The following is a 14,348-nucleotide window of genomic DNA, read 5'->3' on the forward strand; positions in this document are numbered from 1 at the left end:
CGATAGATTACAACTATGGCATGGGGGGCGTTGATCTCAAGGACCAGTTACTACATATGTTTTTAGTCGAAAGAAAGAGAACAACTAAATGGTATATAAAGCTGTTCAAAAGACTATTGAATGCAACCGTCCTAAATTCTCTAATAATATTCAGACAAGCCACAGGGACAAGCATTGAGCAGTTATCTTATCGGATTCAGCTGGTAGAAGGTTTGTTTACAAAATACGCTCGCACGGGCGGGGAGCGAAACATTCAAGGCCGGCGCGCATCAGATAATACAGTTCCAAGGTTGCAAGAAAGACATTTTATCAGGAAATTAGCACCAAAAAGTGAGAAATCCAAACCTCAGAGACGTTGTGTCGTGTGTTCAAAACACGGCAAAAAGAAGACGTCGGTGTACTGCTGCCAGGAGTGTGACGTGGGTCTCTGTCTCGAAGAGTGCTTCGAACTTTATCACACGAAACTAAATTACTAAGGTAATGTGAAAAAATAATGTCATTATCTGCATGTACATAGTTCTATCATAAGGAATTCCAAATTTCGTGAATATCGTGCTACTCTTATACTTGTAGTAACGCTTTAAGTGAATCAATGTATTTCAGACGCGTGTAGTTGAAATCTCATCCGGCCGCGGGGAAGGAAGCTCTTTAAATGGCTGCGACGCTGAGGGGTTAATCTGCTCACATATTATTCAACGCTTTTAGATTCAGAGGACTCTTGTCAAGAGAACATAAAACTTTTTATATAAGACAATTGGTGCTATATTTTTAGGTTTAGGTTATAAGTTAATGTTCACGGATCATGTTTTTAATTAAGTCATGCCTAATTTTGTAAAATTTGTGTACACTTTATACATTGTTTTAACTTTGTCATTGTATGTTGTTCTTATTTTATGGCTGATAATGATGCACACCAGCATCGAAACCAGTCCTAAGAATAATAAAATGTTATAGAGCACCTACGGGTGCCATTTGGCACCACTGTGTATTGCTTCACTATTTTTCCTAACTAGCTATGAGAAGCTAATTAAAACAATTCATTGAGTGGTTACAACTTACGGCTGAGATTCCCACATAACTATTTCTGCCATTGATTGCCCGTCAATACCACAGAAGCCTGATTGTTCAGACAATGAATTGAAGAGTGCGTTGTTCTTTGCCGCCATGGCTCACCGACTTAAGTAAGTACCGTTATTAGCGTTTCTTTTCTGTATTTATACAGGGTAGAGAATATGTTTGTATCTCCTGCAACAGCCTGTAATAACTGCACAAGAAGCTCTTCAACTGCTCGAAGATGACGAGTTTGACATGACTGGAATATTTATTGAACCACCTGACGATGCAGTACTTATGGATGGAGATTCAGTAGGTGAAGATTAAGGTGGTCTTATAGATAACTTGTCTGGGAGGCAATTGCGGGCACAAGCTGAAGTCTTGTTGCCTAGAGGTCAGCGACTGGACAGAGATGAAGCCGAAGAGGCCTTGGTTGAAAAGACAGAAGGACCCAAGCCTAAATTCCGGAAAGTTAGCAGCGAAGCAGCAATGTGTACCTGAACATTTGGACGGAGAGATTTCAGTCTTCTCTCAAGCGGATAATTCTTTCTGTGATCACACTCCAGTGAGCATCTTAGAAGGAATACTTGACCATACTGTCATAGCATTCCTTTGTGACCAATGTTCTTGCCACGCACTCTTCCTGAACAAGCCTGATCCATACATTTCAAAATAGATGAAAATCTTTTTGGCCGTTCTGATTTTGTCTGGCTACAACAAGCTGCCTAATAAACAATGATACTGCAAATGACTTAAGAAATTATGTGATGTACAATGCTATGCGCCGTGACAGTATCTTGCAAATTATGCAATTCATTAATTGTACAGATAATAATGCTATGATCGCAGGAGATCCCATGTGGAAGTTACTCCCTTGGATTGACGTCCTGAAAGTGTGGTTCATTCGCATGTTCAAGGCCGAAAAGTGCCCTTCCCATGATGAAAGCATGATAGCTTACTTCGGGAGACACGGTTGTAAGCAGTTTTTAAGGGGTAAACCTGTAAGATTCAGATATAAGGTGAGGTGTCTGGACACAGTGGATGGTTGATAACCTGTTCACTAGCATTTCAGTAATAAAGGGCTTGAAGGCATGTATAGTACGCAAACCTTTTCTTGTGCCCAGTTCCCATTCAGCAAAATTGAGTTCAGGGCTCAAGAAAAGGTTCGCGTACTATACATACGGTTTGACAGGTACCATTAGGGATAATCGTGAAATGAACACTGCCCTCTTACAGAATCCAAACTATTGAAGATAAAAAAAATGGAGGGACCCATGAGTACATACAATTTTACAAGTTTATTCCACCCACTCAACACAGCACAATAATTGCAGTGTCTATAAATACATTACAATATGTTATCAAGGGACTAGTTTTGACCCTGGGCCGATGACCTTTGATGTTAGGCCCTTAAAAAAACAAGCTTCATCAAGCAAACAGTTTTGACCCTATGTGGGTCATCAGCCTAAATAAGCTACATTTTGATTTGCCGAAGTCTTAAAAGACAAAATTACACTGTGGAATAAAAATTAGAAGATTGTACTGTGTAAGTGGTGCGGTAATATACATATAAAATGGTGGAGTGGATGAAATGTTGATAGATAAAAATATGTTCTAATGACCAATAAAAATAATACATATGTTGCAATTAGACTGTAAGATTGGTATCACAACGATTTTCTACACTGATGATTAAAATTGCACATTAAAGGTATAAAATGCTGGTCTGAATACACAAAGTCGAGATTCTTCTACTGAATTCTATACTTCAAGTGCATCGCCAGGTAGAAAATTGAGTGTTTGCGTGTTGAACATTGGTGCAGAGGGTGTCTGTCTTGCTTAAGGTCTGATATTTCTGATACAGGAAATAAATGTAGGCAAAACCATGCGACTTCTTATAATATAATGGATTCTTTTATGTGATATGAGCTGCCAATAGAACCTGACGATGAAAAAATTAGAACTAATGTGAGGTATTTTAAAGAAAAGAATGGCGAAAAAAAAAAAAAGAGTACTCACCATGGACGCAATGTGAACGACTTGACCGGTAGTGTGCAGCTAGAGTAATGGATATGGCAAGGAAGAGGAGGGGAGGAAAGCTGGTGATGAGAGGAGCAACCCGGTTCAGCGGGTGGCGTGTGAAGGGAGGGGCAGGGAGTTGGGAAGTGGCTTAAGGCGGGGCCGAAGGTTGGGGGAGTGATGGTGATTGTATCGACGAAGGACCTTTAATTAACTTAGGTTTTTGATACGCTAAATTGTCTTTACTGAAATAGGTAATGAATAAAATATTGGACTTTTCTGTTATTTCGTTAAGGTTATAGCTAGCATTAAAATACTGGTCCAGGTGTATATAAAAATTCTCGATTATATTCAGCAGAGGGCTCTTGTTAGGTATTTCAATAATGTCCATGTCTTGTTCAATATTCGTGAATTTAGGATTGTAATCGACCATATGTTGGCCAATAGCCAAACATGTATTATATTTGACTGCATTGATGTGATCGGAATATCTTATATTATTACTTCATCCAGTTTGCCCTACATAAAAAATATTAGTGCATGAATTACATTTGAGCCTGTAAACTCCTGATATTGCGTAGCCTTGTTGACGTGCGACGTATTACGTAGAATGCATGTACTGCTATTATTGGTATTGAACGCTATTTTTACGCCTTTTCTCTTAAAAATAATAGTGATCTTATGAATTTTGTTAAAAGTGAAAATTGAAGAGGATTCGTATTCAGGTAGTTTTCATTAAGTATTGTTTTAGGACGAAATTTATGTTTAATGATTATACTTTCAATGAAGTGGCTACCGAAGCCGTTAAATTTTGCTATACTGCGAATAGTATTCAATTCAATGACAAGACCTTTCTTGGTCATGGGTATGCTGAAAGCTCGGTGAACTAAGCTACTATATGTTGCTCTTTTCTGAGATTGGGGGCGAGTTGAACCTTGACGAATAGTAACTGCGGATTGGGTGGGTTTCCTATAAATTTTATAGGTTAAAGAATGGGGATGTCTTATGATGGTTAGACCTAGAAAGTTGATCTTTTGATCTATTACTGATTCCAAAATGAATTTGATGTGGGAGTCTATACCATACCTGCCAACTTTTGAAGAGGGCTATCCGTAAAGCTCATGCGCGACGAAAATACAAGGATTTTCGGCATAGCCCGGCTTGATGAAAATATTAATACTTCTGGTCTACAGAATATTTCAATAAAATCAAATCTACTTAAATCATATGCCAATGATTTGTAGATGAAAATTACAATCAAGAAGATTACTCAGGTGGCTAATGAAACCTATGACGGCAATACCTGGTTGAACTTCCATCAGAACTGCTGAAACCCCATTTTTGTGCCCTATCATAACAGGAGCATTGTCGGAGCAGAAAGCCACAAAGTTTTCAATTGGTATGTTATGAAAATTCAGCTGTGATAACATCAGGTTATCTATGTTTTGCCCTGTTGAATCCCCCACTAACGCTGGTATGGTTAGCACAGTGCTCACTACTTTTTCCCGTGGCATTCGTATCATTGCTTCCATCTGTTGCCAAAGAAAATAGTCCATTCTGAAGGCACTTAACAACTTCAGATGATGCATTTTTTGCCATTTTATTTACAATGCATGCCGTTTTTGTGCGACCACAACTGTATTTCTTAGTAACTTCTGACGTGGGAAACATCATCTTAAATAAAGCACCAGCGTGATCAGCCGCATTTAAAGGCACATTGCGTTCCAACAAAAAGGAAGTAAACAGACACTCAGCCCTAATTACGTCACTGTCAACGTTTCCAGACTTGGAATAAAAGACGTTGATTTTCCTGTTGTCTTCCTTCGATTTAACGTTATCCACGGAAAATCAACAGAATATGATTCTTTAAATGTCTGGAAGTACTGTTTCTTCTTGGATTTATTCATGATAACCTATAATAGGAATATAGCTTATGAAAATGTCCGAGAAAAAAATGTCTAGATCCATTCAAACATTGAAAGGAACCTGGATCACTAAATGTCACATAAAATTATAAAAAACCCTCAAGGCAGTCAAACACTTCCTTAAAACATGGCAAAACGCACAAAGCCTTAAAAGATTAAATAAACACGACGCCAACCTCGTGAATGAAGAATGTGCACATGGTAAAAAAAACACGTGGAACGAATGTAATTGTTGTTGTTCTTTGTTATTTAAGGGGCCTCGCTAACAACGGTATACCCAGTCATTGGAACGAGTGTAGTTAGTCCAAGGAATACAGGAAACTGCGAAGCATGAAGTTATAAAACAAAACCTCAAACCCCTCATCAAAATATGTCATAACCTCAAAAGGCCACCAAAGAACAACAATCACGTGGTCAAATAATACAGGTTAAATCACAAGCGAACGGAGCAGCATAATAGTTTGTATAAAAATATTATTAAGAAAAGGGAAAGAGCAGCCTATAATTCTCAGAAATATCACTTTACAATCCAAAACGGAGGGGAACAAAGAATTTGCGGAGCAGAGCCTGTCGACACCTAAGATTCACACGGAAGTACCGTCATCCCGGGTTTAAATTCAATTCCAACAACGACACAAACATAACACAATTAAAAATACCAATGAGTTATCGACTATCGTGGACTTGCCTTCGACCAAGACAGACCACGATATATCTTCAGTCTTGCAAAGACAGAGCGTGCTTCAACCCACGCAAACAATCGATTGTACGGAAGTGGAGCGATTATCTAGCAAAGTCGTAAAATGACACCGTCCAACTGTAAAACCGTAAAATGCTGCAATTTCCGTAAATCTTACGGACAAACCATAAAAGTTGGCAGGTATGTTATACTATTTAGCCCTCTTCACTTTTCTGGTTTTTAATCTACAATGTAATTTGGTCTTAGGACTTCGGCAAATCAGAAGTGTACCTTATTTAGGCTCCTGATGAGCCACACAGGGTCGAAACTAGTCCCTTGAAAACATTTTCTAATATATATCTATTGTACTGGTTACGACCTGCACATGCCGTATTTTTTGATAATCAATTGTATTCAATCATCATGCAAGATATTCAGAGCGAACTTGGTTTGTTTACGTTCGGAGGAACGAGCAGGCGAGCCGGGGACAGCTGTGTGTGTGACGTAGCTGCAGGGGCAGGATAGACTACCCCCCTGACGCGCCACGTGTAGCCTGCCTGACCTGGTATGTTCTGGATATGAACGTCACACCTTCGCGAACATACAATTGAAAAAATTCAAGACTTCTCTAATAGTGATCGCAGCGACTTGAACGTTACGTCATTTTGAAGAGGATAACATAAACGTCTCAAATTGTGAATCTCTCAAGTAAATCCATCGAGGGATTCGCGAGATAATCAGCTTCAAAGGGATCACGTTATATGATGACGTAGGAGCCTCAAACTGAATATAAGGAGAGCTCACTTTACCCAGATCAGACAGTAATAGCTGGGTGTTCAGCCTGACTCCACGCTGCAGTGTTAGTCGAAGTGCTGACAGAATCTACCTTCATGTGGGACTTAAACTCTGACAGCCGTGTTGAACTTATCAATTGTGCGCGAGTGAACTCTAATGTATAACAAAGTCTTTTTTTTTTTTTGCTAGGGGCTTTACGTCGCACCGACACAGATAGGTCTTATGGCGACGATGGGATGGGAAAGGCCTAGGAGTTGGAAGGAAGCGGCCGTGGCCTTAATTAAGGTACAGCCCCAGCATTTGCCTGGTGTAAAAATGGGAAACCACGTAAAACCATCTTCAGGGCTGCCGATAGTGGGATTCGAACCTACTATCTCCCGGATGCAAGCTCACAGCCGCGTGCCTCTACGCGCACGGCCTACTCGCCCGGTAACAAAGTCTTTATAATGGACATTGAGTCTATCAGTCAAGTTGAACTTGTAATTTTTGCGAGTGATGAAGAACAAAATTATTCAAAGTCTTTATTTGAACTTATAAATTTGGTGTGTGTTGGAACTCTGATTATGACGAGTCATGTATAGTGACAATAGTTTAGTTGAACTTACGTTCTGCGCGCTTGTAGAAACTTCTTGATATAACTTACTTTCGTTCTTGTAGAACTGAGTTTACCACCACGTTGCCTGTGTGAAACTTAATCTCCGAACCAATATTAATTTAAATGTCGATACTACTGCAATATTCTAGGAACTGTGATATTTCTCTTTAAATCTCAGTCAGCAGAGCTTAATCTCTGAACACATCATTAATTTCAGTGTGACACTATTACGTTATACTATTAACTGTGGCATTTTTCTTTACATCTCAGTCAGCATAATTTCCTTAACAGACACGAGCATTTATGAAAGTGTTCGAACTTTCCCATGAATGTTACTGCAAATGATTACCATGATAAAAGTATAATTGTGTGCTGTGATACAAGTGTTTCACTGTGAATTCAAACTGTGTTTTTTTTTATCCAATTCAAATAGAACTGTGTATTATTCTTCTGAACAATGTGGAAATTATTTGCGTGTGACTGATAGCAGTATCTATGATAAATTCTCGAACAGTCACTTATTTTATTCAATGTCAAGTGTGCCTAAAAACAAACTGTGCTTTTCATTTCTACCTTATTTCTTCGTCGAAGTGTTTAGTATTATTGCATGACTGACAGCAATGTCTTTGATAAACTCTAGAGTAGTCATACATTTCTTTCAATGTCAAGTGCTAATTTATTTAGTGGAAAATCACCACGAACTATGCCAAGTGCGCGAACAATTTTCAGTTTCATTATTTCTATTCATGAACTGCTACTCGCATCTACATCTTTGGTGAACTTTAAAATTCTATCTACAAGATTAAGAGTGAAGTCGACGGCATATCCCAACCATATTAAATGAAAAGTGCTGTTAAACCAAAAGTGTCGGGGGACACTAATTCTGGACAATCGTATAAGTTATGTGACGAGTGATTACCCCACAACATTGTCGGAGATCATCCAGAACGTCGAAAGTTCAAGACTCAAACCCATATCAAACCGACTTGGGTGTTCCGGCCTTATCTCAACGAAGTATTGGCAACTTCCAGAACGTGTTCCAGCCCCGTTCAGCCTGGTGAACTGGGAGCACGGATCATCAAAAGGCGATGTTGAAGACAGCAACTATCAACAGTAAGGTGATGTGCACTTTGAAATGCATTTCCTGAATAAAAAGCTTATTCAATCTAATTAAAAGTTTTCTTGTAGATAGGACCCTGCCTCCTGTACCAAGCCCTAGCTAGTAACCACCCAGTATTGCCCTGAGGACTACTTCATGCTATAAACTCAGGCTCTTTTACTGGTAGAGAGAGAGAGAGAGAGAGAGAGAGAGAGAGAGAGAGAGAGAGAGAGAGAGAGAGAGAGAGAGAGTGTGTGTATAGACATTGCAATTATTGTACTGTACTGAGTAGGTGGAATAAACTTTTAAAATTATATGTAATCTTAATTCAATACGGAACCAATTACGTAATTGGTAACCTTAAAGGACCTACGAGTTCCAAAAGAGTACTGAGGAGGGAGTAATAGTGGCTCAGTCGATTGACATTGCAGTTGTCACCATGATATCTTGCCACGGAGTAAAACCTCTCTTATAAGTTCAGAGATACTCTTGCGCAAAAAAGAATGTTCTGATACCACAACCTGCAATGTCAGGTGCTTACAACTCGTGCATGGGTAGCAAAATATTGCTCGTTACACAGTCTGTAATACGGGTGAGAAATGGAGGCGTATTTTCACTCAGTTCGCCGATGCCTCTGTCTATAACACCTAGATACTAATGAAGAAAGCAGGAATTGACAACCCGCAGCTTCAATTTCGCCGTGAGATTGTGCAGACCTACTTAAGATACGCACTGACCCTTAAAGGAGCCGGCCGCTCCCTTGCTGTCTGAAGCAGGGTCACCAGCTCTGTAAGTATCATTTATATATAAGGGCCTTATTTTTGGGTGAAATAAAAATGTTGATTTCGGTGTTAAAACAAACGCTATTTCGGTAGGTATTTCGTGAAATAAATTGTCACCCGATCGATGTTTCTTGAGAAATCCTTATCGTATGGGCTAAATCTAATTTTGTGATAAGGGTTTTTAAAGAGAACTCTTATAATATATGCTTGTTATTAAACCTTAGAACAACCAAATATACAAAATATTATAGAAACAAATACATACCTGCCAACTTTACAAAACCAAAAACCAGGAGATTTTAATATGAAAATCAGGAGAAATCAGGAGATACAATTGGTCAAAACTGCTTATTCTACATGTTTTGCGCAATACAATACTAGGCCTACGGTATATTTATAACACTTATTGTCTCAAGCCTGACAGTTGCTATACGAGGCTACAAGGCTAAGAATTACACAACTCTATTCCTTCACAGGAAGTATGTGAGTGAGACGATCGGTCTCTGATAAGCCTACTGAAAATAGTATGAACTCATGCTCCACGTGTTAAATCAGCCATGCACTTAGATGCCATTACTTAGCAAATGCATAGATTAATATAGTATTGCATCAAGCGGCCGCATGATTATGTGAAGCGCAATGCTATTTGGATCAAATAACTAGCTGATGTACCCGTGCTTCACTACGGAATTCTCAGAAAGACTATCCGTATAGTTTTCCCAACTGAAGTCAACATAGGTCATTACAATGATGCCAGTATGAATGTCTCGATTAAAAGCAATGCAATGCTGTCATATGAAATATTCTATCCAGTCGATTTCCTTCATTTTTTAACTGAAACATATTCACGCATAGATTTGTCATCAGGTACTACAAATCACTTAACTTCTGCCTTCCTCAAATTATTTCATTTTTTCAATTTTTTGTCTCTGTGAAGCAATAATATCATTGGTTCTAATTAAGGTACTGAGTTTGTTTTAGTGTTGGCTACTGAATGCACGATTCGAAGCAGTGTATCGATTCATTCAAGAGTCCGAGTGAATCGATTCACAGGAACGGCGAGCCTTCGGCACACGATTCAGCTTACTCCCAGCGGACAGTGCTGAGTGGCACACTCACTGGACGTCGACGGGGAGCCGAGCTTCCACTGCAGCGAGACAGTGAATCATGGCACATTGGAAGAATCGTGAAGGAGCGCAGCTCAGTGAGACACAAGATACACGCAGTTCCTTATCGGCTCACAGGACACTGGCGGGGAGCCGAGCTTCCGCTGCAGCGAGACATACAGTGAGCCATAGTACACTGAAAGAATCGTATGCTATAATGGACTCTCAAACACAGCTCATTTGACTGTAATACCCATTTACATTCTCTGTCCTCTTCGTACAGGGAGGTTTAAACAATAGATGGATTTATTTGTAGTGTTAAAAAGGTAGTCAAAACATAACTCTGAAGTAGCTAGTAAGTAGGCAGGCTATTAGGTCATACTATTTATTAGTTTAATGAATCTTAGTATTATAACTTAGTTGACATTTGACAATTAAACTCGACTCTAGCCTGCCCCTATGACTATGAGTCATGCTCATGACCACTGTACAGTACCTGTTTCATATTGGGAAGAATGCCTCAGTATTCTCTCAGTTCATATGTCACATCGTTGCACAAGACAACAATCATATGTGACAGACGCAATAACTTAACCAACAGTGTGTTGAATCAAAAAACCACCGGGCTACTGTACATCTCGGGTAGCCTACACAAAATATGACGATTTTAAAAAATCCTCAGCTGATAGAAAAATACATATTTTTGAAAATGACCGAGCGAGTTGTCGTGAGGTTAGTATCGCGTAGCTATGTGCTTGCACTAGAGGGATGGTGGGTTCAAATCCCACTGTCGGCAGCCGTTTAAGATGGTTTTCCGTAGTTTCCCCCATTCTCACACCAGGAAATGCTGGGTACCCTAAATTCAGGCCATGGCTGCTACCTTCCTAATCCTAACGAAAAGGAAGATACAATCAAGAAATGAAATAGGATGAAGGCCTAACCCAGGCAGTAGTACACTAGTAACACAGCAATGACAGGTGGCAGCATAGGAGGAAAGCAAAACACGTACGTTTGTACCATTGGTTACTCCAATGAAATCCCAGACTAACAAAAGAAAACTTACCCTGAGATGCAGAGGTGTCAGTTTGTGATGGTCCCATTCAATTCGACTGGCAAACTCCTTCCCACAAGGCCCACATTTTGGATGTAAGAAACTCTTTAGTTGCTGAAAAGAAAGAGGAGTAAATAATTTAACAAATATTCCAAAGAGCTCCAGGGAAAATACAGTATTACCCCTCTAACATTTTTCAAGGGACCAAGGAATAATTGTGTAAAGGGGGGGAAATTGTAAGAGGAGGGGAAGTGTAAATTGTGGAAAAGAACTTTTACAGGTATATATAAAAATGTTCTGGAAAAGGAGGTAAATGTTACACAAATGCATATTATTAATTTATAAAGTATTTCAATCTCAATCCATTTACTGTACGTACCTCAAATAAAGGTCCATGTAAGTTAATTACTTTACTGCATTAACTGTTGACTACACTGCCCTTGTAATTCTGCTCATCCTTTGCCCAGGAGAGGGTTAAAGGTAGACGGTTAAAAATTTCTGTAATATATTCTTTTAATATACAGCACAGTGAAACCTCGATTCTCCGTTTTTGAGGGACCTCGGAAAAAAACGTACGATACGGGAATACGGAAATTCCGGGAACGAATTAAATCCGTCAACAGTTTGTACTTCACAGTAATGAAATATATATCATTTTATTTGCACAAAAACACCTGCATTAAATACATTAGTTAAAAAAATAATATTTTTAATTCAGTTTTACTGAGAAACTTCGTCACTTTCCCATGAAAACGTCTTTCAGGCCACGAACTTTCATCAGCCAAGCTCATCGAAAAATATTCCACTAAATAAGTTATCAAAATCATATTGATATCTAAGTAATTTAGAACCACATCTGAGATACCAGTTTCACTATTGCTTTAAGGAGAGTGTATCGGAGTAATTATGCCGATCGGGAAAACAACATTATAATCCAGTCACTTAATTGACGACTTAAAAACGTCTACGGAAGCTACCTCTGCTTTTTACCTTGAACAAATCAAACTGGAACAGGTACAGTTATTTACAGCAATCGTTATCTGACGACAGTCTCATGTAAATTAGAAGACTGTTTTAAAAACCTAAAAAAAGAACAATGTAACTTGTTTATCAGTAAATGTTTTCGTGCTGTATTACGAACCTATAGCGCGAAATTTAACTTCAAGTTTGCCCATGTTTTAGGCCTCGGTACTTTCCATTAATGATTTTTTGACTGATAAACAGGTGAGAAATGTGGCTTGCATGATAGGCATAATTACTGGTGCAGTTTACATGAACCTACCTGTGGTATCATAGTTAGGAAAGATCGCTGAAAGCACGTAAATAAGCATAGGCTGCAACAGGTCCAGTCACATAATCAAGTAAGCTAATCACAACGCACAAATACAAAAATGATACCAAAATACATTAATTCCCAGAAGATGTAATGAAACAGACTCGCACTCACAAAAATAAAGTGTCACATCGCACATATATAGGTTATGTACTGTACACACAACACAATATGTCATTTGTTCAGTCACAGAATACAGTAGTCACTTTGTAGTGAAAAAGTCTTTAATCGTCAGTTGTTTTTTATTTTGTCGTGCCTTAACACTGTACAGTGCTCCCTCAATATTTAAACTGTTGTGTAGTTCGCTGCTGTCTGTGTCATACGCAGTAATATACTCGCGAATTTTGTCAAAGGCGGCTCATGCTTCTGCAAACGTTGGCAGCGGTTCATCTTCGACTTCTCCCTCGCTCGCGATCTCATGCACGGCGCTTGCACTGGCTGTGGCAGTAGCATCATCACACAGCTGTTCTATGCTCCTTACACCACAAGTGGCGAGCTCACTATCAACTATAGCGTACGTCTCGAAGTTAACACATCTCGGCGCGAACTTCTCCCAGTCCTCACTGATAAGTTGTTCTTCGCTGTCGGTGTTGGTGTCGTTAGTGTCTCTGCTTTCGCCAAAGCCATATTTATGAAAACAATTTTGAATGGTGGAGGGCGAAACGTGGAACCATGCTCACACAACAAAGTGGATTGCCTGCAGAATACTGAACTTCGTCTTCACATCTTTCCCGGCGTCCAACATACACACAGCCCTTTGCACCAGCTGCTTGCGGTAGTACCCTTTAAAGCACTTTATCACTCCCACATCCAGAGGCTCAAGGACACTGGTACAGTTCGGGGGATAGAAAATAACTTTCACATTTCGTAAGAAAAAGTTCCTGCAGTTATCTACAAACAAAACTATTTTTCTCGCTTGAGCACCCTGCAAGAAGTCCATGAAGAAAATACAAGAAAATGCCTGTGGCCATCCGAGCTTTACCGTTCGTGTAGTATCGCACTGGTGACTTCTTCACGTTCTTAAAGAAACTCTGTTTCGCTGCTTTGCCTATAACAATAGGGATACGTTTGTCCAACCCGTCAGTGTTACAGCACAACTAAACAGTTACGTGGTCCTTTGTATTTTTGCCTCCACGACAAGATTCTCCTTTAAAAGCCAGCATGCGATCCGGTAAACAGTTGAAAAGTAGGCCGGTTTCATCCGCGTTATAGATCTACGGTTCGTATCCTTCAAGCAGCTCTGGGAGATTTTTCCCCCAATCTTCCACAGCCCGACCTTCAACTGCAGCACTCTCACCGGCGAGCTTTTTATACACCAGCCCATGACGCTCCTTAAACCGGGAAATCCATCCATTCGAAGCGGAAAAATTTTTCACACCCATTCTTGCAGCAATGCTTCGAGCTTTTACGCGCAAAATGTTACCACCCGCAGGAATTCTCAACGCCCGAGCTTGTTGATACCAAGAAGAGAACTGCTTCCATTTTGGAATATCTCGATTCCTTACCCGTTTTTCTATTCTTTGCGGAGGATCCACTTTTTTTTTTACTTGTTCAGTATCTCTTGTTTTTTCCCTATTATTGTATTCAGTGTCGAAGCAGGTAAGCCTAAACTTTTCGCGAAGTCAACTTTTTTTCTGTTGGATTTCTTTCAACTTGCTCTATAATCTGAAGTTTTACTTGCATGGTTTTCACAAGCTTTACAGGTTGCGCCATTTAAATGCTGTACTGTGTAAGCAAACCGAAACTCTACTGCATAAATTGCTGGATTTCACCAGCTAGTAACACGGCCAACTGAACGAAACATTCAACAGAAAGCTCTTAACAAAGCGCAAGTTGGCGGAGGCCTTCATTGTTAGGCTGGTACAGAATGTTCCGTGTGATCACGCAAGATATCCGACAAAATTTAATTAC

At 39.6% G+C, this 14,348-nt stretch overlaps 1 protein-coding gene across 2 annotated transcripts in view; it reads right to left on the reverse strand.

Annotated features, from left to right (window-relative positions):
- LOC136873966 (zinc finger protein on ecdysone puffs) overlaps positions 1-14,348 on the reverse strand; it is a 185,821-nt gene that overhangs the window by 79,139 nt on the left and 92,334 nt on the right. For both annotated transcript variants that reach the window (XM_067147366.2, XM_067147367.2), the window contains exon 9: positions 11,117-11,218. In XM_067147366.2, coding sequence (XP_067003467.1) covers positions 11,117-11,218 — 102 coding nt within the window. The remainder of the gene's footprint in view (positions 1-11,116; positions 11,219-14,348) is intronic.

Source organism: Anabrus simplex, chromosome 5 (genome assembly GCF_040414725.1).
Source record: "Anabrus simplex isolate iqAnaSimp1 chromosome 5, ASM4041472v1, whole genome shotgun sequence".
Classification (NCBI taxonomy): domain Eukaryota; kingdom Metazoa; phylum Arthropoda; class Insecta; order Orthoptera; family Tettigoniidae; genus Anabrus; species Anabrus simplex.